At 44.3% G+C, this 23,978-nt stretch overlaps 1 protein-coding gene across 1 annotated transcript in view; it reads left to right on the forward strand.

Moving 5' to 3' along the window:
* pam (peptidylglycine alpha-amidating monooxygenase) overlaps positions 1-23,978 on the forward strand; it is a 96,502-nt gene that overhangs the window by 50,275 nt on the left and 22,249 nt on the right. Inside the window, exons 15-21 of the mRNA XM_079289821.1 lie at positions 11,237-11,506; positions 16,889-17,018; positions 17,770-17,886; positions 18,038-18,110; positions 18,442-18,652; positions 19,296-19,499; positions 22,139-22,254. Of these exons, the coding sequence (XP_079145947.1) occupies positions 11,237-11,506; positions 16,889-17,018; positions 17,770-17,886; positions 18,038-18,110; positions 18,442-18,652; positions 19,296-19,499; positions 22,139-22,254 (1,121 nt within the window). The remainder of the gene's footprint in view (positions 1-11,236; positions 11,507-16,888; positions 17,019-17,769; positions 17,887-18,037; positions 18,111-18,441; positions 18,653-19,295; positions 19,500-22,138; positions 22,255-23,978) is intronic.

Below are 23,978 nucleotides of genomic sequence, written 5' to 3' on the forward strand. Positions count from 1 at the left end.
TCAGGGTCCTTGAAGCGAACAAGTCCTGGAGGGACGGCAGATTGCAGCCAATCACCCTCTCGGCAGAGCGAATGATGCGCTGCAGTCTGCCCTTGTCCTTGGCAGTGGCTGCAGCGTACCAGACTGTGATGGAGGAGCAGAGGATGGACTCAATGATGGCTGTGTAGAAGTGCACCATTATTGTCTTTGGCAGGTTGAGTTTCTTCAGCTGCCTCAGGAAGTACATCCTCTGCTGAGCCTTCTTGGTGATGGAGCTGATGTTCAGCTCCCACTTGAGGTCCTGGGATATGATGGAGCCCAGGAAGCGGAAGGACTCCACCACGTCGACGGGGGAGTCACACAGGGTGATGGGGGCAGGTGGGGTTACGTTCTTCCTGAAATCCACAACCATCTCCACTGTCTTTAGAGCGTTGAGCTCTAGGTTGTTCAGACCGCACCAGGTCACCAGATGGTCAGTCTCCCACATGTAGGCGGTCAGAGTGTCCCAGTGCAGCACGATGGATGGCGTGATAGGCCCCGCTTAAGTTCCTCGTACTGCAGTGATCTAGAATGTTCTCTCTAGTTGAGCATATAATGAACGGACGGTATTTGGGGAGTTCATGACTGAGGTTTCCTTTGTTAAAGTCACCAAAGACAACAACTAAAGAGTCCGGGTTGGTCCGCTCCGCACACAGTATCTGTTCGGCGAGTGTCTGCTGTGCCTCCTGCACGTTACCCTGCGGCGGCATGTAAACACCGACCAGTATGAATGAAGCAAACTCACGGGGGAGTAAAAGGGTTTACAGTTTATAATGAAAGATTCCAGATCAGGAGAACAGTGCTGTAGAATCACTGTCACATCGTTGCACCAGCCGCTGTTGGAGTAGAAACAGATTCCTCCACCCTTCGATTTCCCGGAGAGCTCCGTGTCGTGGTCCACTCTGAACAGCTGGAAGCCATCCAGCTGGAACGCGGAGTCGGGTATTGATCCACAGAGCCAGGTCTCAGTGAAGCACAAAACGGAAGATGAAGAAAAGTCTCTGTCTCTCCCCACCAGTCGCTGAAGTTCGTCCAGTTTGTTTCACAGTGAGCGGACGTTGGAGAGAAATATGCCTGGCAGCGGTGTGCGAAATCCACCTGTGTGGAGACGCACGAACGCGCTGGCCCGTTTCCCAACCTATGGCGCTTCACTGCATGAGTTAAACCTTCTGGTGACGAGCGGCCCCCATTTGGGTGCTGAGCGAGACCGTTTAGTGTGGTACTGTAGTTCCGAATGGACTTTTTATCAAGAAATATCAAAAATGCTCCAGACATTAAATACCGAAGTAACAAAAAAAGTCTGGGCAAAATCATCATACCAGCCATTTTACACAATTGTATACAGTTATACACAAACTAATTCAACAAACTAGAAGATTTATCATAAAAATCACGGATTTTTCTCCAAAAATCTGCGAACTGTGCACCCGATTTTCATCTTCCACCACAAAGCCGGCAATGACGGATGGATATATGATTCCGCAATAGGGCTCGATACCGCGTCGAATCACGCTCTCCAAATTCACGCTCTCCAAATTCACCTCCGTCAAACCATTCAAAAGTTACATGAACAAAGCCAACAAACAACACACTGCTCCCCAGAAAAAAATTGAAACATACCTTTAACATACCGTCAACATACCTTTTGGTGATTTTCGTGCCGAAAAACGCAGGTAATCCATTGAAATCCGATGCAGCGAAAATAGTCCCTCTCGCCACTCTCTCTCTGCATTGAAATGAACGTGCTGGGACCTTCTATGAGGAAATGGCCAGCATTTTTCTGCTGGACCAATGGATTTTACGCATAGGGGTTGTGCCAAGCATATCGAGATTGAGTGGCTAAAAGTTTGTCAATCTTCGAAATAACCCACGTCGTGCTTTCGTTACACTCTTCCGCGTTCAACAAGGTGTCACATGATACCGCCAATCACAGGCCTTACAAAGGCTTATATAGACACGGACTGAGAGGAGATTTTTTTATGGAGGAGAGACATGAGAGTTGAAAATGGCTGAAAATAATGCCAAACTGCTTTATTACGATGTATTGAACACTCTTCGTGATAAAGCAAGTGAATATATAGTTAATATGTAGTTATATAGTGTATAAAATTAGAATAGAGCGATGCAAAAGCTGGTTCCAAAAATGAGAATTGGGCTTGAAACTCTGTACTCGGACCTCATTTTTGCTGGCCTGTTTCACTCAATCTACGTAAAATGTGCTTGTAGAGACCACAAACATGTGCTATGACTGTGGAGTATTTTTAGGCTTCAATCTGCATTATTTCAAAGAACTATTTTCAATAAAAGTGCTTTTCTTTCAGGCAAACCTGAAACTTCAATTTGAGCTGTGTGCCATCTTCATTCACTATTAACCAGTAACATATACACAATATATATTGTAGTTTCAGATTTACAGTCTTTTAAGTACGGGTATGCAATTTTCAAGCAGAGGCCTAAAAATAGGGCTAGGGTTCTGTTGTCACCAAAAGGTTTTAAGGTGAGAACACCTTAAGTCACGGTTAAAGTGCTCTTAACTCAAAGGTGAGAACACCTTTGACGAGAATGTCCAAAGGTTAACTTCTGTTAACAGAAGTTAACAGAAAAGTTGGAAGTAAGTCCGCTAGAATTGTTCCCCTGATGTTTATGAGCTCGTCTCTGGTGAAAGAGATCCGGGTATCTCAGCAGAAAACAGTATTTACAACAAAAACAACACAAAACGATGAGCACCAACACACCGAGGCAGCCGTCCGCGGCGCCATCTTAGTAGAGAAGTTGGAGAAGGTTGCCATGTAATGTAAAATTTCTTAGTCAACCCTCCAAGAGAGAACTTGATTTTTGCCAGTTTAAGGAAAAACATTAGTTAATTCTACCAAGAGCATTGTATAGGCATAACTAGGGGGACTGTTTTGTTAGTTCAGCTATGCTTAGGTGTATTCTATGGAGCACTTTAAACTATACGATTGAGACGGGCTCAAAAGGAGAAATACTTTTCTTTGTTGTTTTTTTGTTTGCGTTTGACATGTTCCCAGTTCAGTCTTCTTCTTGTGAAGAAACTTTTCCAGTCTTTTGGCAAGAATGAATGAGTCTAATTTGTAGTAATTTCAACACAGAGATTGGCCTATACGATCCACATTCTATTTTGTCTTTTTCCACTTTGTGGATAACCTATATCACTGCCGTGCTCCAAGATGGAGGCATTTCAGCATCTGTTAAGGTTATATTACGAAGAAGGCTTGGTATTAATTCAAATCAAAATGCCTTTTACTACTCTAATGGAAAGCCATCTGGGTCGGGTGATTTATTTGCGTTAAGCCTGAAGATGTTTAGTTCTGTCTCAGTTACAGCTGCTGTTTTTCCTCTGATAGAACAGGCAGGTTGAGAGAATTATGGAATTTAACAATTGGTGGTGTGTATAATACTTGTACTTTTTAAATGTTCTTTGTATTTCATTTTGTTTATAATGAGTACTTTTATAAACCAGTTCTCTAATTCAGTATATAGAGCTTATTGTTTTTGCAGGTTTCTCAGAAGATGAAAGTTTTCAGAAGTTTTTTGGATTTTGGGCCAGACGATATTACTGTTTTGTAAACATTATCTTATTTTCAATTTTCTTGTGGATTTATATTTATTTTGTTCCTTATTTTCTGATTTCCAAATTAGTTTTTTGTTCCCCTTTTATCTGTCTTTTAATTATGTATCAAGTCTTAATTGTTTTGAGGTCTGAGGACCTCACCACCATAACTTAAAACCCTTGTGAAACCATGTCCCTCGTTGCTTCTGTAGTATCCTTGGATAGCCAGTTTCCATCATCATAGAATGGTAAATGGACTTGTACTTGTATCGCGCTTTTATCGACCACTCAAAGCGCTTTTTCACTACGTCATTCACCCATTCACACCCATTCATACACTGATGGCACAGCTGGAGAAAGTTGGGGTTAAGTGTCGCGATCGAACCGCCGATACTCTGATAGACGAGATGATCTACCACTGAGCCACAGTTGCCTACATCCTTGCGGGATATGGCGTCTGAGACTTTATTTGTTTTTCTTTCAACATCTTTTTGGCTTTGGGGTATCAGGGTATTTGGGTACGTTTCTTAAGCACTTTGAGAGGAAGCCGTGGTCAGCGTAGAAGCAAACGTTGCTCCTTTTTTTCTGCCATGCTCTCCGGAGCACCTCTAACTTCTTCTAGTAGCTCCCAAACTTGACCACTATATAGATTGGGGCTCTGCCTTCATGCCGTTGAGCTTTGGAGCCATTGGTCGTGTGTCCGCTCAACTCTGAGCTCCTTGTCACGGGAAAGGTCAAGCACGCTTTTCAACAAGTTCTCCAGAAAACCAGCCAAGTTGGTGCCTTCTTTATCTTTGGGTATTCTGTGAATCCCTAAATTATCTCTCCATGCTCAACTCTTTTGGTCTATAGCCTGGCTTCCAAATTAGGTTGGCACAGCCTAAGCGTTGATGTTGCTTCATGCACAGTCTCAGTTTCATCTATTCTTCCCTCCGGCGACTCCAGACTTCAGTTTTTGTTTGATGTCAGATAGTTGTACCCTGTTAACCTGCACAGACTTAGCCTCTGCCTCTGATGTCTTCTAGAGTATTTTCTAGAGTGGATCTGCTGACCGCCGAGCTTGCTCAAATGAAGTCGCTACTCCTCACCCTCCACCCTAGTGCAGGGGGGGGGGGGGGCTGAAGCACCAGATCCACCCGCAGCTGAGCTTGGCTTAGAAGAGGACGTTATATGGCAGCGTCAGCCAATCTCTTTACTGAGTACAGTGAAGAGCGGCCCTCCCATGCTTCTGGGCCTAGCTCCCGTTCCTCAGCTCAGAGCTCTTCGGAAGGGGCAGTCGATAGCTCCATGGGGTCTGTCATTCGCATGGCACTGGCACGCCTGCAGTTAGATACAGCAGCCGGAACCCCAGCCTGTGAGTGCCTTCTTCAGGCATGCTCCCGCCCCCACCACCTTTGCTGTTCCTCCCTCCGAAGAATATCTGAGGGAGCTGCATGCATGCTGGAGAGACACCAGGACTCTGTCCCGTCTTACATCAGATGAACGAACCCTAGCGGCCATGTAGGACGCGGCAAAATTTGGCCTCGCCCGTATGCCAGCCGTTGAGCTGACTATTGCGTCCCTCATAGTTTCCCCTGAGGAGACCCTGAGACCCGATGCCAGGTGCCCTCGACCCCAATGCCGGGTCACGGATGACCTGCTATCCAGGGCTTATGACACAGCAGCGCGCATGGGTCGTATTGGCAACTCCCTCTCCCACCTCATGCTTGCCCTCTCAGCTTCTCTGCAGCAGGCTACTCCCGATGCTTCCGCCACCAGCCCCAGTGATGCCTCACTGAAGGCGTTTGCGCTCATGTCGAAGGAACTTGGACGGCTGATGTCCACCCTGGTCCAGACTTGCCGCCAGGTTTGGCTGGTGCAGTCACCCCTGTCTGAGACATGTATGAGGACCCTCCGTACTATCCCAGTGGAACCTGGTGAGCTGTTTGGGTCAGCTGCTATACATGCGCTTCAGCGGACTGTTGAAGCTAGCCAGACCTAGCAGCAGTTCTCTGGTCTTCGCAGGGACATGCCCGCACCCCGCAGACCTAGGGGTCCTACTACACTCCCCCCGCGGCCCTATTCAGCCCCCAGCTCACCCCAGTAGCTGGTATCTGCCATACTTGAGGGGAAAGCATGTGCTTGTCTGGTCGGACAACACCTCTGCGGTGTTTCACATAAACCATCAAGGGGGCACCAGATCCGCAGAGTTACTACGGGTATCCCGTGCCCTTCTGACTTGGGCTGCCCCTCGCCTTACCAGCCTTCGGGCAATGCACCTACCAGGAGAACGGAACCATGTCGCAAATTTCCTGTCCCGTCACAAGCCTCCACCGGGGGAGTGGCGGCTTCATCCTGATGTAGTACAGAACATTTGGGGTCTCTTCGGCAGGGCAGAGGTGGATCTCTTTGCCTCGGAGATGTCGACCCACTGTCACACGTAGCCAGAGGGGCTTCTTTATGCCTTTACACCGTTGCCTCTGGTCTTGCCAACGCTTCTCAGAGTTCTTCAACAAGGCCACAGACTCTGGCTAGTATGGCCAGCCAGGATTTGGTTCTCCCTACTGCACAGACTCTGCTGCAGGACACCCTGGTGCCTCCCCGACAGGAGGGACCTGCTGTCGCAACTAGGAGGTCGGATTTGGCATCCCGATCCCAGCCGCCTCCAACTATGGGTCTGGCCGCTGGAGGGCCCGACCAGCTGCTGACTGGCTGCATAGAACCAGTCAGGAGAACTATCCTGAATGCCAGGGCACCATCTACCCGTCTGCCGTACGAAAACAGGTAGAGGCTGTTTTCTGACTGGTGTGGAGTTTGGAACAAGGACCCAGTGCCGTGCCCCGTACCTGTTGAACTTGAGTTTCTGCAGTCCCTCCTAGATAAGGGCCAGTCTCCCTCTACCCTGAGGGTATACGTGGCCGCTCTTTCATGGCACCATGATAGGGTTGACAATGGCACAGTAGGGAGCCACACACTGGTGTCCCTCTTCCTAAAAGGGGCTCTACGATTGCATCCTCCGAACGCCCCGAAGGCCCCTACATGGGACCTACATTTGGTATTGGACACCCTATGCTTGCCTCCTTTTGAACCCCTGGCACGGGCAGAGCCGAGATGGCTGGCAACCAAAATGTTTTTTCTCCTTGCCATCACTTCAGCTAAAGGTGGAGGCGAGCTGCATGCCCTGTCGGTGAGTGAATCATGTCTGAGATGGAACTCAGATGGCTCGGGTGTTACTTTGTTGCCTAATACAGCGTTTCTCCCAAAGGTGCTGACACGCTCACATGTCAACCAGCCTATCCAGCTTGCGCAGTTTGACCCCCCATCGGGAGAGGAGAGGTCAAGGCTGCTTTGCCCAGTGCGGGCCCTCATAGCTTGTGTGGAAGCCACCGCTTGCATACGGCGGTCAGAGCAGCTCTTTATCAGTTATGGTGGGCCTAAGAAGGGCTGTGCCCTTTCAAAACAGCGCCTGTCCCACTGGATAGTGGAGGCCATTGCCTATGCATACAAGGCGAGCGACCGTGCTCTACCATCCAGAGTGAAGGGCCAATCTACCAGCAGTGTCTCCACGTCATGGGCAGCCCTGGGAGGTGTGCCTGTGGAGGATATATATGTGCTGTGGCCTCATAGGCATCACCGAGCACATTCATCAGACACTACAGAGTGAACGTTGCCACCCCTCACCCCACTGGGGAGGGTGCTTTGGCCAACTTCCTCTGCCTGAGCCATACGAGGTAGGTATTCCTCGTGACTCTTTTGGGACAAGTCATCCAGTGTTAAGCACTGCCTCTGGTGGTCAGTAAGAATGAAATAGAACGAAATTTACGAATGTAACTACGGTTCTATGAATCCTGGATGACCGCCAGAGTTCTTTGTCACTCGGAATCCCGTGAACTCGCGAGAAGATTCCGTAGGATTGATCTCAGGATGACACCGGAACTTATAGACGACGGAGGTCATCCGAGGTCACAGGTGACTTTGTTGATATAAATATTCAACCTGCGCATGCGCGAGACAGAAGACATCCAGTGTTAAGCACTGCCTCTGGCGGTCATCCAGGATTCATAGAACCGTAGTTACATCCGTAACTTTCGTTTTACTGCCTTCTGCCACAAAGCCACACTGAATGAATGAACTCAATGACCATTGATGATGTAACATTAAGGAAAGTATATAAGGTAAAGTGAAAGTATAAAGGTAAAGTGACAGTGTCAAAGTGATGACCTCAAGATTTCAAAGTTGTTATACTGTCTGCCAGATGCCGGCAGGCAGCTGAGTGGATGGGTTCCCTGATAATCCTGTTGGCGGTGTAACAGCCTTACCAGGCGGTGTTGTAGCCTTTCAGGAGTCTCTCAATGGTGCACCTGTAGAAGTTGCAAAGTATCCTCGAGTCCATGTTGAACCTCCTCAGCCTGCGGAGGAAGAAGAGCCAGGTCAGGGTGGAGGATGGGAAGGTGCCTATCCACACAGCCTGGGGTCTGACCCTCAGCAAGTTCAGGATCCAATTACAGAGGGTGGTGTTGAGCCTTAGGTCTCTGAGGCTACATCCACACTACTTCGTTTTCGTTTTAAAACTGAGTTTTAAAACAAAAACGATCTCCGTCCACACAGCGTTTCAGCATCGTTTTTGAAATAATCTCCGTCCAGACTAAAATGACTGAAAACGAATATCATGCGACTATTGACGTACACTGGACATGCCGGTGAGTGTCGATGTAAACAGGAAGTACTTTGGTTGCTGAGTTAAAAAAGATACGACAGAATAATAAAGTAGTCTTTAATAATGAAAGGTTGTGTTTGATACTTAAGATCTTCTCTAAAATATTCCTCTATGAACTCAAACAGACACAGTTCGTGGAAAGTTTTAGAACTTTTATTTTTCAGACTTAGTTACAACACTGCAGGTCTTGCTCTATCTCTCTCACATCAAATTTACTTTAAAATCAACACTTACTCATAAAAGTTGACTATGGTCCATAAATGTGGTCAACACGTCTCTCACTCGTTTCCTCAGTTTCATTGTTGCTCACTCGTAGCTCTGCTGGTGGCTGAAGTCTGTCTACTGGAGAGCATATACTGCTTTTTTTCCTTTACATTTTATCTGTGGACATCACAATAGTTGTGCAGAACAAAATAAGCATTAATAAGAAAAGGAGTCCTCCGTTTGTGTCCATCACCCTCCCTAAAGCTGCTAACCTTGACTTCAGACGTCCGCTCCGTAGGTCTGATACTGAGCTGTGAGCTGGACACGCCTCTCACTAATCGCTCCAACAACAGCTGCTTCCTCCGTAATAATGCAGACTTTAACTGGACAACAGCTAGTAAAAACAACAAGGTCAGCAAAGCCTGTAATCAGTTGTCCATGTTGAATTATCCTGGTAGTCAATCGGTAATCAATGTTGTTGTTTGCGATCTTCCGGGTAAGGGTCACGTGATAGGGGTGTCACAAATCAGGGAAGGACACGTCATGACTGCTAGTAGTGAACGCAGGTGCGGGCGTCATCGTTTCCAAACTTATCCGTTTTCGACTGTCCACACGAATACACAACCCCGGCGTTTTCAAACTTATCCGTCCTCGGGAGTGTTTTCAAACTCCTCCGTTTTCGGTGCTCGAAAACTTCGGCGTGCTCAGTGTAAACGTAACAAAACATAAGCGTTTTCAAATGGAAACGAAGTAGTGGCCTGAGTTTGATGGATAGCTTGGAGGGTACTATGGTATTGAATACTGAGCTAAGTCTATGAATAGTATTTTCAAACCTGTTTCTGTCATCCAGGTGGAAGGAGCCGTGTGGATGGCTAAGATGATGGCGTTGTCTGTTGATCTGTTTGGCCTGTATGCAAATTGACCTGGTTCCAGGGAGGAAGGAGGTGATGAAGATTTTGACACCCTGCTCAAAGCACTTCATGATGGATGGAGTTTTACTGGGTGTAAGAAATTTGAGCGTAGAACTGTGTGTCTAGTAGATATAATAAAAGTGTTTAATAATTCACAATTAAGAATTCATAATTGGTCATAAACATAAGTGTTTTGGAAATGCATAATTAAGATAAGCATAAAGTGTTTTAGGATAAGCAGCTAGAAGTAGAATTTGAGACATGAAGCTTTTGCCAAAGTTGCAGAAGTTTAACGTTTATACTGAAGGATTATTATAGAAGGGATTAAGCAATAACTGACAATCTTTGAATGTGTTAGGAGCTCAGGGAAAGAGAGTCATGAAGACAGGCATTTACAGAAGTGCACAGGGAAGTTAGCTAATAGAAGTTGAGATAGACTGAAGGGGAGGAGTTGCGAAGGGATATGAGGGCGGGAGATAGAAAGTGTTTTTCTGCCTCTTTTTAGCGTGTGGTTGCCTGGGACGGCTGTGTCCTGGGACCAGAGGTAGTTTTTTCCAAAGTGGGTTAATATTTTAATATTTCTTAGGAGTAATTTACTCCATTGTGTAACTGTATTCGTACTTGCATCAGTGGGATTAAATTCCTTTTAATTGTAAACCACTTTTGGTAGATTTATTGTTGCAGCGTGTCAACTGTACAAAGCAGCTGGACACGTGGTCAGGCCTCCTCGCTGTGGAACAGGCTCAATTTCCACATGGGCGGTAGTTATCCAGACAGAGGGCTTCGTTCTTTTTGGGGACAGGGACAATGGTGGTCTTCTTGTGGGGACAACATCTGCCAATTGATCTCCACACACTTTTAGAGCTCGGCCAGGAAAACCATAAGGTCCAGGCTCCTTGTGTGGATTCATTCTTCTGAATGATCTGCACACATCTGCCCTGCATATTAGTCAAGAAGCCAAGAAGTTGTCCTCAAGCGTGCATTGAAAGTGTTCGGTTCATCTGGGAGAGATGCAGACTTTCACTCAAAATTGACTGTTTGTATCCTGTAGTAATTCTTATTCTTGGCGTTGGAGCCAAGGTAGTTAGACTCCACTTTGTCCCTTGAATATTTCTTAGCACTGCTAATAGCTTCTGGAGCTCCTGTACTGATTCAAATCTCCTGAGTTGTAAGTGCCAGTCCATGTCAGGCAGAAGCGGAACTGAGATGTGACCTGATTTGCCGAAAGTTGTGCAAGGGAGGGCCTTTTATCCTTCTCGGGAATGAGTGTAAACATAGTCATGTGTGTTACCACCACGAGTAGGACAGCTGATGTGTTGGTGATAGGAGGGCAGGGCTAGCAGGACTTTCCTCAGGTTAATTTCTTTAAAATCTCTGGCTCCATTAACAACAGCCTCCGGATGTGAGGTCTCAATCCTATCGTTCATATAACTGTATAAAATACCTTTAAGATTACAGTAGGTTATACTGTATTGTACAATAATTGATGTAGTCTCAGCATTAAATTGCATGAAACGTCATTCCTGTCCACTCTGTTGTTTCCTGCTGGCTAAAACCTTTCCTTCTGAACTCTTCACTGTCCCAACACAGTCTTCCGACATCCCAACCCATTTTCTGCTAGGTAGTGTCTACCAAAACCCTTTTTACACCATAGGCTATGTAGTGGCCAATACATATTTGTTGTATTTTATCCTTTTGATATCACTAGTCCCAATGAAATATTTCATCACCCTTCTTAACAAGTGAGCTAGATTGATGTGTAAAGCAAGACTTTTGCCTACAGTCTCCTTGTCCATTATTTCCATTCTTTCCTGTCCTCTGCCCTTGTCTGTGCAGGTGATCTCTATTCTCTTATGTCCAAGCTGCTAGGCCAGAGCAAGGACGCAGCTCACATTCATAAGTACAACCCAAGCATGATGCAGAGAGCCCAGGCTGAGTTGGTGGCTCAGATTGATATCTTAATGCAAAAGAAAGACCTGGGCTTTCCCAGTGCCAGACTAGCCTTCCAAACCAGGGAGGATCATGTTTTGGTGAGGGACAGAGTCCACAAATTCCATCAGCTTGAGGCCACAGCCAAGCCACAGAGAAGCAAGCTGCTAGCTGAAGGTGGGTCCTGGATGCTAATTTGTTGTTATTGATGCTGAAAACATCCCCCTTGTTTTCTTTGTGTGGTCCAGTATTCTTAAACTGTAACACATGTGTTGTAACACAGTACAAATATAACTCATTGCTTTTTGCAGAATTTATTGTGCTATGAAATTACTTTAAGATATAATTATAAGTTAATAATTATGTTATTCATTATTATTATTATTAAATGGATTTATTGAATAGTATGTACACCTTATTGTAAAATCAGTGCTTACTATTGAGACAAGTTTCTCTGTTTCTTTTACTTCCTGGCTGTAGCATCTTGTTTCCTCTTCACTTCTGTCTTCTCTCTCCTCATCCCTTTCTTTGCTGTCACCCATGGAAGTGTTCCTCAAACTGGCCCCCACCCCGAGGCAGACCTTTGCATTTTTTGTAAAATCTTTGAAAAAATCAATACAGCATAGCGTCGCTATATTTCGTGTTGCACAGACGCGTGTGATCACAGACGCGTCTGTGGTCATACATGTCTGATCATACGTCCCCGTCCCTGAAGCTGGAGGTTTAGTGCTGTGAGATGCTTCGTTATGCGCAGCTCACATCTTCACTTTTCGTCCTGGAGCTCTGTGGTGTGTCGGGCCAGTTATGATAAACATATATTTTATCGCGGGCCGGATATAATTGTAGCGCGGGCCGGATTTGGCCTGTGGGCCTTGAGTTTGACTGGTCTGGTATATGCTGATAATTTAATGACAAGTCACTCAATGTGTTGATCCTTACTCGGCTTTTCATCTGGGTTAGTATGTTGTCCAGGGACCAGCTCAGAGTCTGCATTTTTCCTTTTCAAATATTTCTCCATCGCTGTTCGTCTTCTCACCGCAACTATATTGCAGCTCAGACGCTCAACAATGGCAAATTATTTGCAGCAACTAACCGAGCTGGACCGATTGCAATTAGGGATGTCGGGATTTACCGATTTGGACGAAACTGCAGTTCTGTGAGTCATGGTTTCATAACCATAAGAATTGAAGAAGCTACGATATCTATGTGTCCTAATTCCTGCAGTGTGTGTGTGTGTGTGTGTGTGTGTGTGTGAGAGACACACAGACAGACTGACTGTAAGAGCAGGGAAATCTTCCTTCAGGCGAGTCACATAACACGTGAATGTGTGCTGGTTTGTTTTATGTGTTTGAGAGTGTTGCTGTAAACCAGGGGCGCCCAATACGTAAAAACACAGTGGCATCATCTCAAAACCTGGCATTTAAATGGTTAATATTCTGAAAATGAATAAATACTTGGTAGTTATAATCAGCACTGATGTTGGTTAAAAAATTTTTTTTAAATACCAAAATAATATAACATTATATTGTTGGAAAATAGCAATGCACTAAAATCAATGTTGTTGCTAATCAGTGTTATATCCCAGACTGTTATAATCACCCCCAGCATTTAATATATGGAAGCTAATATATTTTGTGTTTCTTTCATTAAAAGCACAATAGTGGCATTATGTAAATCGACTGAAAAAAAGAATGAATATCTGGCAGTTATCGGGACTGATGTTTGTTGAAAGATTTAACAAACTAAGCGGGAAAAGTGAGGCACAAGGATATTGTATGCAGACAACAGAGTTAGCGGAGAAAACTGTCCTCTTGGATACAGTAGTCCTTACAGTGTGTTAGTGTGCATGTTCAGACCTGCACACATGGATAGCTTTTATCAGCTGTGTACATCTGGACACTCCAGTTCTGGCAAGCTACTGAACCCCAAATTGCTCCCATAGGCTGTGCCTGTGTGTATGGTATAGGTATGAATGGTTAGATGCAGTGGCGGCTGGTGGAACATGTTCTAGGTAGGGCCATCCTATCAATTTCAGCAAACATCCCAGTATGATTTAATGCAAAAAGATTTGAGTATCAAACACGCATTACTACTTGGCAGTTAAACATTTAACATTTATTCCAACACGAAAAAAAGCAGTAAATAACACTTTTATAATATAATATAATATAATATAATATAATATAACATGTTTATTTATTGAGATGTCCTATGGACCTTGTTATAGGAGGTAAAGATCAGGAGAAGTAAACATGAAGTGTAATTATGAATACTGATGTTAAATTAAGCTATGATGAGTTTTCACTGTTAATTTAACATCTCTATTACATGTTGATGCCTCCATGACCAAGTTAAGCAGATGAGACTGAGGACAACTGTGTAGAAGAAAATATGTTCACTTTGCATAATATGTAGCTTGACAGAGTTCTCCATGTGTGTCCTGGTGTTCTCATGTTTCCTTACCTCCTCATCCCTCACTCCCTACCCTGGTGTTCTCATGTTTCCTTACCTCCTCATCCCTCAATCCCTACCCTGGTGTTCTCATGTTTCCTTACCTCCTCATCCCTCACTCCCTACCCTGGTGTTCTCATGTTTCCTTACCTCCTCATCCCTCACTCCCTACCCTGGTGTTCTCATGTCTCCTTACCTCCTCATCCCTCACTCCCTACCCTGGTGTTCTCATGTTTCCTTACCTCCTCATCCCTCACTCCCTACCCTGGTGTTCTCATGTCTCCTTACCTCCTCATCCCTCACTCCCTACCCTGGTGTTCTCATATTTCCTTACCTCCTCATCCCTCACTCCCTACCCTGGTGTTCTCATGTTTTCTTACCTCCTCATCCCTCACTCCCTACCCTGGTGTTCTCATGTTTTCTTACCTCCTCATCCCTCACTCCCTACCCTGGTGTTCTCATGTTTCCTTACCTCCTCATCCCTCACTCCCTACCCTGGTGTTCTCTTGTTTCCTTCCCTCCTCATCCCTCACTCCCTACCCTGGTGTTCTCATGTTTCCTTACCTCCTCATCCCTCACTCCCGAACTGTCCGTGCTGGATCTGTCCCCGTTGTTTTAAAAAGCTAAATAAATTATTAGCATGACGTCATCCAGCTAGCCAAAGCTGTCTGGTTTACAGCTAGTACAGAAGCTTCGCATGTACTGCTTCGCAGTCTGCTGTCTGATTGTGAGGTCAGGCTGATCTGATATCAGCTCTTTGGCTGCAGAATCTCCGCCAAAGTTCTCCTCTCAAACGGGTCTTGGAGGAGGAGTGCTCGCCTGTAGAGACTTCTCCTGACGAGAATGCGCAGCGAGGGGGGCCAGATCGTTTTGGCCCCACTCTAAATCTATTCGAGGGCGCTGATTGGCTAAATTGTATGTCACTCATTTATATCTTTAATCAGCAATTGGCTAAACTGCTTCATAGACCCGCCTCTTTTGGGCCAAAACGATTAGGCCCCCCTAGCTGCGCGTTCTCAGAGTGTCGTGCACACAGGCGGAGAGCACGAGCAGGAAAAGCATATATTTTGCGCAGATATCACTGTAGCAGGTTCTCTGCTACCCGGTGGGTCTGGGGAGCACAATGACGCCAGCACACTGTGGAATGACTGGTTCAAATGGTTTTTATTGTCCTACACCCTAACTGGGCTCGGCCTTGTGCTCTCTTGCCTTGCCTCCGAGCACACGCCGCGGGAGTTTTCCGTGCTGTCCGTCTCAGCATAACTCTGTGTTCGTCCCGAGCTGCCCTCCTCGCCTTCGTCACTACTGTGGGATTAAATACAGCTGCGAGTGAGACAATCAGGATCAGTTTCAGCTGCGCCTAATTAAGTCCCTTCCCGGCACCGTTCCCCGAACCACTCCCACACTCCGCCCCCTCCACAGCTGAGCCACCCACGCCCGCCACCACAATCACATTTTACACACATTACTGGGTACATTCCACAGTTCAAAAACACAAATATTGACAATTTGTATAATTAATTATTATTATAATTTTTTGTTTTGTGTGGCTCAAGGTGGGGCCATGCCCCATTGCCCTCTATTGACCAGCCGCCACTGGTTAGATCAGGCATGGGCAAACTACGGCCCGCGGGCCGGATACGGTCCGTTGGGCCTTTTAATCCGGCCCGTCAGATATTGTTACAAAATTGCCCAAACTATAATAAAGACTGGGGCTGGGCAGTATACCGTTTTTTTATTTCCGGTATGATATGAATTCTTCACACACCATTATACCGGTGCATAGCCGAAACAACTGCTAAATGTATTCTTTGTTGAAGTCAGCGCTAGTTGTCTTATATGTATTGAGAGGGAACTCTAGTCATGGTCATAACTTTATAACACAACAATTACCAACCCACAACTAACGCTCTTTAACAGAGAAAAACACCACAGCACACAACAGTCTGTGACACATAAACAATTTGTAACTAATAATTGTACATTTATAAAATTTCACCGCCGAACTGCATGCTGGGCACAGACTGGCCCGGCCCGTCTGTCAAATTTTAAAACTCAATGTGGCCCCCGAGCCAAAAAGTTTGCCCACCCCTGGGTTAGATGGTGCATTCACATTCCCTGATGGGTAGTTTGCACCTTGCATAGCCCATGCCATCTATGTATGAATGGGTGTTAAAGCGCTTTGAGATGAGAAGATTAGAAAGGCGCCGTACAAGTACAAGTCTGTTTACCATCTATACAAGTAGTCCTGTCCCCATCCTCCTGGGAAAAACTTGTCCAGCTCTGTCAAACTGCTAGAGTCTGCGGGTAAACAGCAATTTTGAAGATGGCGCCGCGGATCGCTGCCACAGTTCTGAGCTCTCAAATACTTTTCCTGTTTTTATATGTTCCATCATTTTTAATTCACATCTGTTCAAATTCACACGGGAGGAACTGCTAAGCATTAGACAGTTAACTTCACACATTATTCAAAGGTCTTCACAGATGCAGATGCTATTTCTGGCACTTTGACACCGAGTGTGTAAAACTATGAATTCCAAGAGAATATTTGAAGATGTGTGCCGAGAGCACCAGATGTGAAAGGATTATCGTGTCCCGTCCCTCTATGACAGCTAGCTTTTCACACAGCTTTCCAATGTGGCAGTTTATTCTGTACAAGTTAATTTTTTTCAAGCACAATCCGTCCGTTAGACCTCATGTGTAAACTATTTAGAATTCTGTTATTTTAATTTTGTACAGATGCATTTTGAATTTTCTAGGTGTAAAGCTGTATATGCAATCTGGCAGTAAGCCATTTTTTGTCATATATATTTATTCAGGTTAACTTTTTGCACCATTGTGTTTGTGTGTGCTTATCCATGCTCACCTCAGGGTTTAACCTGAGCCAGAGATACAGTAGTAAACACTAAAACAAAGCACACTGGAGCCTCTTTTATTAACAGTTACAGAATGCCAGCGATCACCTTTGACGCCACGTTAACAATACCTCAACCTGTGTGTGTGTGTGTGTGTGTGTGTGTGTGTGTGTGTGTGTGTGTGTGTGTGTGTGTGTGTGTGTGTGTGTGTGTGTGTGTGTGTGTGTGTGTGTGTGTGTGTGTGTGTGTGTAGACTACCATTTGGAGCAAGTCTCAGCGTGGCCTCAAAGTTCTCTCCAGTTGGGTCAGGTGTCAGGACTTGCCCTCGACTCAGATGCTAACTTGGTCATTTTCCACAGAGGGGACCACCACTGGGGGGCAAGGTATGTCGCTTCACTTATCATATTTTCATTTTTGGTTAATAAACTGATTCTATCAGTCCTTGAAACAGAAACATCATCATACATGTTTTAAACATAATGGAATGGAAAACGAAGGACATTCCTTTTCTTATCTATGCTTATTTTATTCTTCACAACTATTGTGTAGTTCACAAAAAACTGTAAACGCACAAAATAAATACTGCTCTCCAGTACGACATGGACGTCCAGCCACCCGGCAGAGCTGCTAGCATGAGAACAGACGACAGCCAAACGAGTGAAAGACGTGTGTTCACCAAATTTCGAGACCCATAATCTCAATAAACTTTTGATTTGTAACTGTTCATGTTAAAGTAAATTTGAGTAAATGTATGTGTGAGAGACAGCGATAGAGCAAGACCTATAGGCAGCCTTCTATCCACGGTTTGAAAATAAAACTTGTTTTCTTTCCCCCACTAAATCTGTCTGATTGCGTGTTGCAAATATAGATGAACATCTTAAGTATCAAACAAGACCTTTTATTGTAGGAAGTACAACAATTCTCCGTTGAATGTTCTGAAGTCGATAATGGGTTGTCCATCAGATGACATGTAATCCATCTCTGGCAGACACTACATACAGAAAGGTCCTATCAATGGAGCTAATATTGCATGGATGACAGCTGGGTGTAGTGAAGGAACAGCAAACCAAAAGAAGTTCAAATTGACATGTAAAAATCTTTCTCTGTGGAGCTACAAACTAAATGTCTTTCCAGCTCTTTTAACAGCCAGGCCAGATACCAGCAGAGGTCCCAAGGACCTATTCAGCAGTCCACTATTTTGGTTGTGGACCCAGCCAAAGGCAACATTCTGAAGGCATCGGGCAGAGATATGTAAGTTATAGTGTGCTTTAGTTTTCTTTTTTATCAATGCAAGTGCCAACCATGAACAGAGACAACCAGCCATGTTTTGTACTGTTGTACATCCTGTATCACAACCAGAGTGAAAACTGTCTGGTAATGATTCATATCTCTGATGTTGCAGGTTTTTTTTGCCTCATGGAATAACAACAGACAAGAATGATAATTACTGGGTCACTGATGTGGCTCTTCATCAGGTAATGTGCATCTGAACTGAGTGTGTTTAATAACCATTGAAACAGATTGACAGTGCTGATATAGTTACAACATGAAAGTAAAAGGTAATGACAGATGTCCTAATCCACGTCGAGAAATATATTTCTTCAACAATTCATAATAATGACCAGATGGTGACCTAATTGTTCACACATTATTGTTTTTTGTAAATAATTTGTAAATAATTGTTATACACCATTACAATGTCATTTGTAAACAGTAGGTCTGAAGTTAATGTATTCAGAAGAGATTCAATACTCACAAGACATAATGAAGCAGCACCAATGAAGAGGCCCTTCTGTCACTCACCAGGTGTTCAAAGTGAGCAGCGACGGCAGAGACACAGCGCTGCTGGCACTTGGAGAGGCTTTCACGCCAGGAAGTGACAACAACCACTTTTGCCAGCCCACTGATGTGGCTGTAGACTCTGAGACTGGGAACGTCTTTGTGTCTGATGGCTACTGCAATGCCAGGATCCTGAAGTTCTCAGCTGAGGGCAAATACCTGTCTCAGTGGGGTGCAGGTAACAATCTGACTCTACAAACACACAAAGCCGCTTGAATGTTTTGAAGCAGGTCTTGTTGGACAAAGGCCCTTTTCAGTCTTGTGTTAACAAAATGAATTTAGTTTTTAGAATAGAAGCTACTGTTTCTGTCTGAAAGGAAGTTGTATGGGGGACTGTGGCTAAGTGGATAGCAGGGCCGTCTTTCAATCAGAGGGGTCGGCGGTTCAATCCCCGGCTCCGTCGCATGTCGATGTGTCCTTGAGCAAGACACTTAACCCCAAAATTGCTCCCGTAGTTGTGCCTACGGTGTAGAAATGTGATAGATAATGTTGCAGTCGTCTGCTAAATGGCTGTAATGTAATGTAATGTATGACAGTTGCACCTCAGCTTAAACTCCATGCAAAGCCGATGAAACTGCAGAGTCACTTTGAAGTGAACCTTTGACTGCTGGCAAACAGGCGATGACCTAACTAGAGCAGTTTGACACGCATAGAGAGACGGTAATACGCACACAAAGGAAAGGGGATTTCATCGTCTCTTTTTATGGAATAACATTGCTTTGTGTTGAAGTTGCACTATTGCCCAAGAAAGATCTCCCCGAGCCACCCTCTTACATGTATTGCTACCATAAATTATGATTGTCTTCTTTTTCTGACTAAAGGCTCATCAGAAAGGAAAATGCGCATACCGTTCCGGGTCCCCCACAGCCTGGTGTTCCTTCCTGACAGACAAGAAGTTTGTGTGGCTGACAGGGAGAACGGGCGTATCCAGTGCTTTATAGCCCAAACTGGAGAGTTTGTCAAGGAAATAAAGAAAGAGGAGTTTGGAGGGAAGGTGTTTGCCATCAGCTACAGCCCTGCTGGAGGTGAGTTCACTGATTAAGCTGACCAGGGACATTCATCACAAATAGTATCTTGCATTATTTTCCTTTTCAATTCCCTTTAGTCATAATGAAAAATGAAAGGGCGCTATTTAAATTCATGGTTCGGACTTCTTGGACTGTGAAAGGTTGTCTATTGTCTTCCAGGGGTTTAAAAGAGTCACAATGACATCATCACTGGACACAAACAGAAAGGTGTAACACAGGCATATTATGAATTGCATAATGGGAAATGTAGGATCCAGTGTTTTTGGAGCCAATACTTATGGGTAAAAGTTGGGATATCGTAGCTAGAAATGCGAGAATACGCCTTTAAAGCTGGAGTGCGGACCTTTTGTGTCACCCTTTGGCAATGAGAGTAATTACACAAACACTGTTGACACATGACGTCTCCAGGGAGCGCGCCTCTTCTCCCCTGTCTCAATGAGTGTGCTTCCTCTGGCCAGTGCTTTCTTTCTCTTACTTTCTTTACTCTGAATAAAAGGTTGTTGTTTTTTATCTCTAGTGTCCACCCCAGAATCCTTTCTTGGACACCTTTTATTTCAGTTATGTTCAGGATCATATCAACATTCATGGGGTTGTTTATGGATGAAAGCATTTTGGTTATGTTGGGCACGTCGTATGGTTGCACATGCAGGTTGGATGACCCTACACAACATTGCTTTCTTCCCAAATGGTTTCAAACAGTTGAATAACGGTAAATTGGTTAGCATGTTTGATTCAGTTGCTAAAGTTAACGTGCTGGTGTGCTTGTTTTGAAGGTTTGTGAATCAACTCTGACTTGCAATGGTTTCAAATGTGTGTTGGACTTGAGAGAGAGTTTGATATTAATGAATGGGAGCCCAAAACCCTGGCTAAATACTGGCTAACGGTACTTTTTAATTTGCTAGCATTGTCTGTTTAAAGTCAATGTTGCATTGTTTAGGTAACAACTCTTGTAGCGACAGATCACAGTTGGTGTAATCTAGGCAAACGTGACTCACTTTGAATCGTACAGACAAGTATGTAAAGTTTGGTCTAGATTTGTTTTGAGGAAAAATTCAGGCAGCAATGATTGAAATACTTGGATGCATTGTTGTATAGCAGGCATGGGCAAACTACGGCCTGCGGGCCAGATACGGCCCGTTGGGCCTTTTAATCCGGCCCGTCAGATATTGTTACAAAATTGCCCAAACTATAATAAAGACTGGGGCTGGGCAGTATACCGGTTTTTTATTTCCGGTATGATATGAATTCTTCACACACCATTATACCGGTGCATAGCAGAAACAACTGCTAAATGTATTCTTTGTTGAAGTCAGCGGTAGTTGTCTTATATGTATTGAGAGGGAACTCTAGTCATGGTCATAACTTTATAACGCAACAATTACCAACCCACAACTAACGCTCTTTAACAGAGAAAAACACCACAGCACACAACAGTCTGTGACACATAAACAATTTGTAACTAATAATTGTACATTTATAAAATTTCACCGCCGAACTGCATGCTGGGCACAGCTCGCGAGCCTGCTCGCGAGCACAACTGTCTGCTAACAGCTGGGAGAGGCTCCGTCGCTCCAGGCCCGTTACATTAAAGAACAGAACAGAGCGATGCAGGATGAACAAAGACAGACCGGAGATGCACCGATAGAGTTTGACACATATGCAACAGTGATTACCGTAATATTCGTGGTATTTGTTATAAATGTACGTTGGTGCAAAGAGGGTGATAAGAAGCTGTACAGGGAGGGGCTTAGGACCCAGGGGAATGTAGGCGAAGGAAACGGGAAGAGACGGAAGACACGCCACACAAACAGCTGTTCACCGCTCGTCACCATCCTGCAGACCAGTGATTCTCACTGGTGTTTCCTGACGCCAGTGAGATGTACCCACACCGTGACACAGGAGGGAGAGACAAGGAAAGACTTTACACAGCAGAGCTCTGATCATGTTACATGTGACAGTTAAATATTTGTATGATCCCTTCAAAGAATCAAACTGCTAAAAAGACCACAGTCATTAACCTGTACACTAAAAACTCTGTGTCAAAAATGACTGCTTATTAAGTAAGTGCATGATACAATATGCATTTATGCAATAAAAAAATACCGTGTAAGATCCCAGTTAACTGATGAACACCTCAGATCTGTTCTGAGAATTGCCACAACCAAACATTGACGCACTGGTTAAAAATGGTGACCACTGTTCCCACTGAAATTAAATGCAAGTTACTTTTTAGGTCATGGCTTTTACTTGTAATTTATATTAGTTCACACAAACACTCCATTCATCTGCTACTTGCCCGGCCCGTCTGTCAAATTTTAAAACTCAATGTGGCCCCCGAGCCAAAAAGTTTGCCCACCCCTGGTGTATAGCGTGATCCCTGTTTGTCATACCAGCTAGATATTCACTGAAGATATCTTTCCCTGGCAGCGGTGGGCTTATCAGCATTGTCTTAACTTGTTTGGTGAGGGCTTGAATATACCGGACATTCATTTAAATGTGAAAGTCCCGCACTACAGCTTTAGTACGGTAAATGTTTTTAAGTCAAGGATTCCCTTTATATTGTGTAATCGCAAGTGCCTTACAATTTTGTGTGTGTGTGTGTGTGTGTGTGTGTGTGTGTATGCGCGCGCATGAAGATGGCTTTATCTTTGCAGTAAATGGGGAATCTCCATATCGCTCAACTCCACTCAGAGGTTTTGTGATAGATTATTCAACCATGGATATTTTGGATACCTTCAACCCAGAGAAAAAGGTAATGGCACACACACATACACGCTCTGCTCGTTTCTCTATCGATACTATACTGAACTACTGGTGAAGGCTGTGTATGATTTAAAACGGAGGTCTCTGGCCCTAAGGCAGGACATTTTCTCATTTCTAAGAAAAAGGGTGCCATTGAGCATGTAGACAGTTCTACTGTCCTACTTCATTTACCACCTAGGAAGCTCCCCATACCATTGTTTTCAGGTTGTCATGAACTTTTAGGGTGTACCACTTATACTGTACTTCCCATGCATATAGTATAACGAACCAGAAATCAGAAAGATCTAACTCGTTTATACAGATAAATCAAATGTACTAATGAGGGCAAAGGTAGCTCTAGAGGCCTGCTTAGACAGCTCCTCAATGGCAATCTTAGATAAGCCCTGATTATTCATTATGACCAGAACCCACATATTTAAAGCAGTTGGCATTTTCTCCATTACATACAAACTTTAGTTTGTAAATCACCTCTTTTCTGCAACCAAAAACGACCTTTAGCTGTATTACCATTGACCTTAAATGTCCATTTGTATGTTCTATCACAGAACATACCATAACCATTGCATTCTATATATTTGTAAACAGCTTACACAACAGTTAAAGTGTGATGCCTCTGTTACTATAGGATAACACCGGACTCTAATATCTTATGAAACAAATAAACATATAAGGGCATAACATGTATTGGTACAGTAGTGTAGCAGTACCTTTAACATGCTCATTCATTGCTTTATCTAACTGGCTTTACCTCTGTTGATGTCTCGGTGCCGGCTATAGCTGTGGCCAGAGGCATTATGTTTTGGAGTTGTCCGTCTCATTCACTGACATATTATCAAAGTTGCACTACAACTTATCAACTGTGTATAGCTGTATTTTCCTCTTTCTTTCTTTATCCTAGTTACCAACTTGGACACATTTTCAGTGTCTTTACCTGCATAGGTGAACTGGTCCCATTGGTTTCCACTCAATAGCACATAACAATACAGTGGTTGTTGGAAAGGAATCAGATGGAAGAACCAAACTCTTGTACAAAGAAATTACTTACCTTACTTCAACAAAAGGTGTCCCTATCATAGAATATAACAAACTATTGTAAGCATTAGCTGCTCTCCCATTATTTCTATCATCTATACAAAGCGTAAGGTTTTCTGCACACCGTATGCATTACCATAATTGCCTAAATCTATATGTACAACAGTGGATTTTCTCTTCATTCCAGACATTTCTAGTGTGCACAGTGCACAGGTTTTCTCCAGTGTTTTCATCTAGGATCAAATTATCATAATCTGTCAGAGCAACACCATCTCGTACTTGAGTATATGTAGTAATATCTCCATAAAACTAGAAATGGTGATTTTCTGTAACAATATCAAGAATATTTTGTGCTAGTTCCTTAAACAGTCCACCATTACAGTATGCAGTCGTATAGGGTGGGATGGGAACAGCCAGAAGCACAAAATATTCAGCATAGTTTAGTCGATACATGTTTATTGCTCGACCTATGCAAATGTGACGCCATTTACTGGATGTTTGCGCACACTAATTCCCATTATTATTACTCACTGCAATGACATCTTCACTGACTGCTTAAGACTTTGGTTACCTCGTGAGGTAACCGTAGCCTTCGGGCAGGACCAGATGTTTCAACCCTTAACTACAACACTCTCATAGTTGATTGGCCGGCAGTGGTTGCCAAGTGACTGCCCATCTGCT

Source organism: Melanostigma gelatinosum (assembly GCF_949748355.1).
Source record: "Melanostigma gelatinosum genome assembly, chromosome: 18".
NCBI classification, from domain to species: Eukaryota; Metazoa; Chordata; class Actinopteri; order Perciformes; family Zoarcidae; genus Melanostigma; species Melanostigma gelatinosum.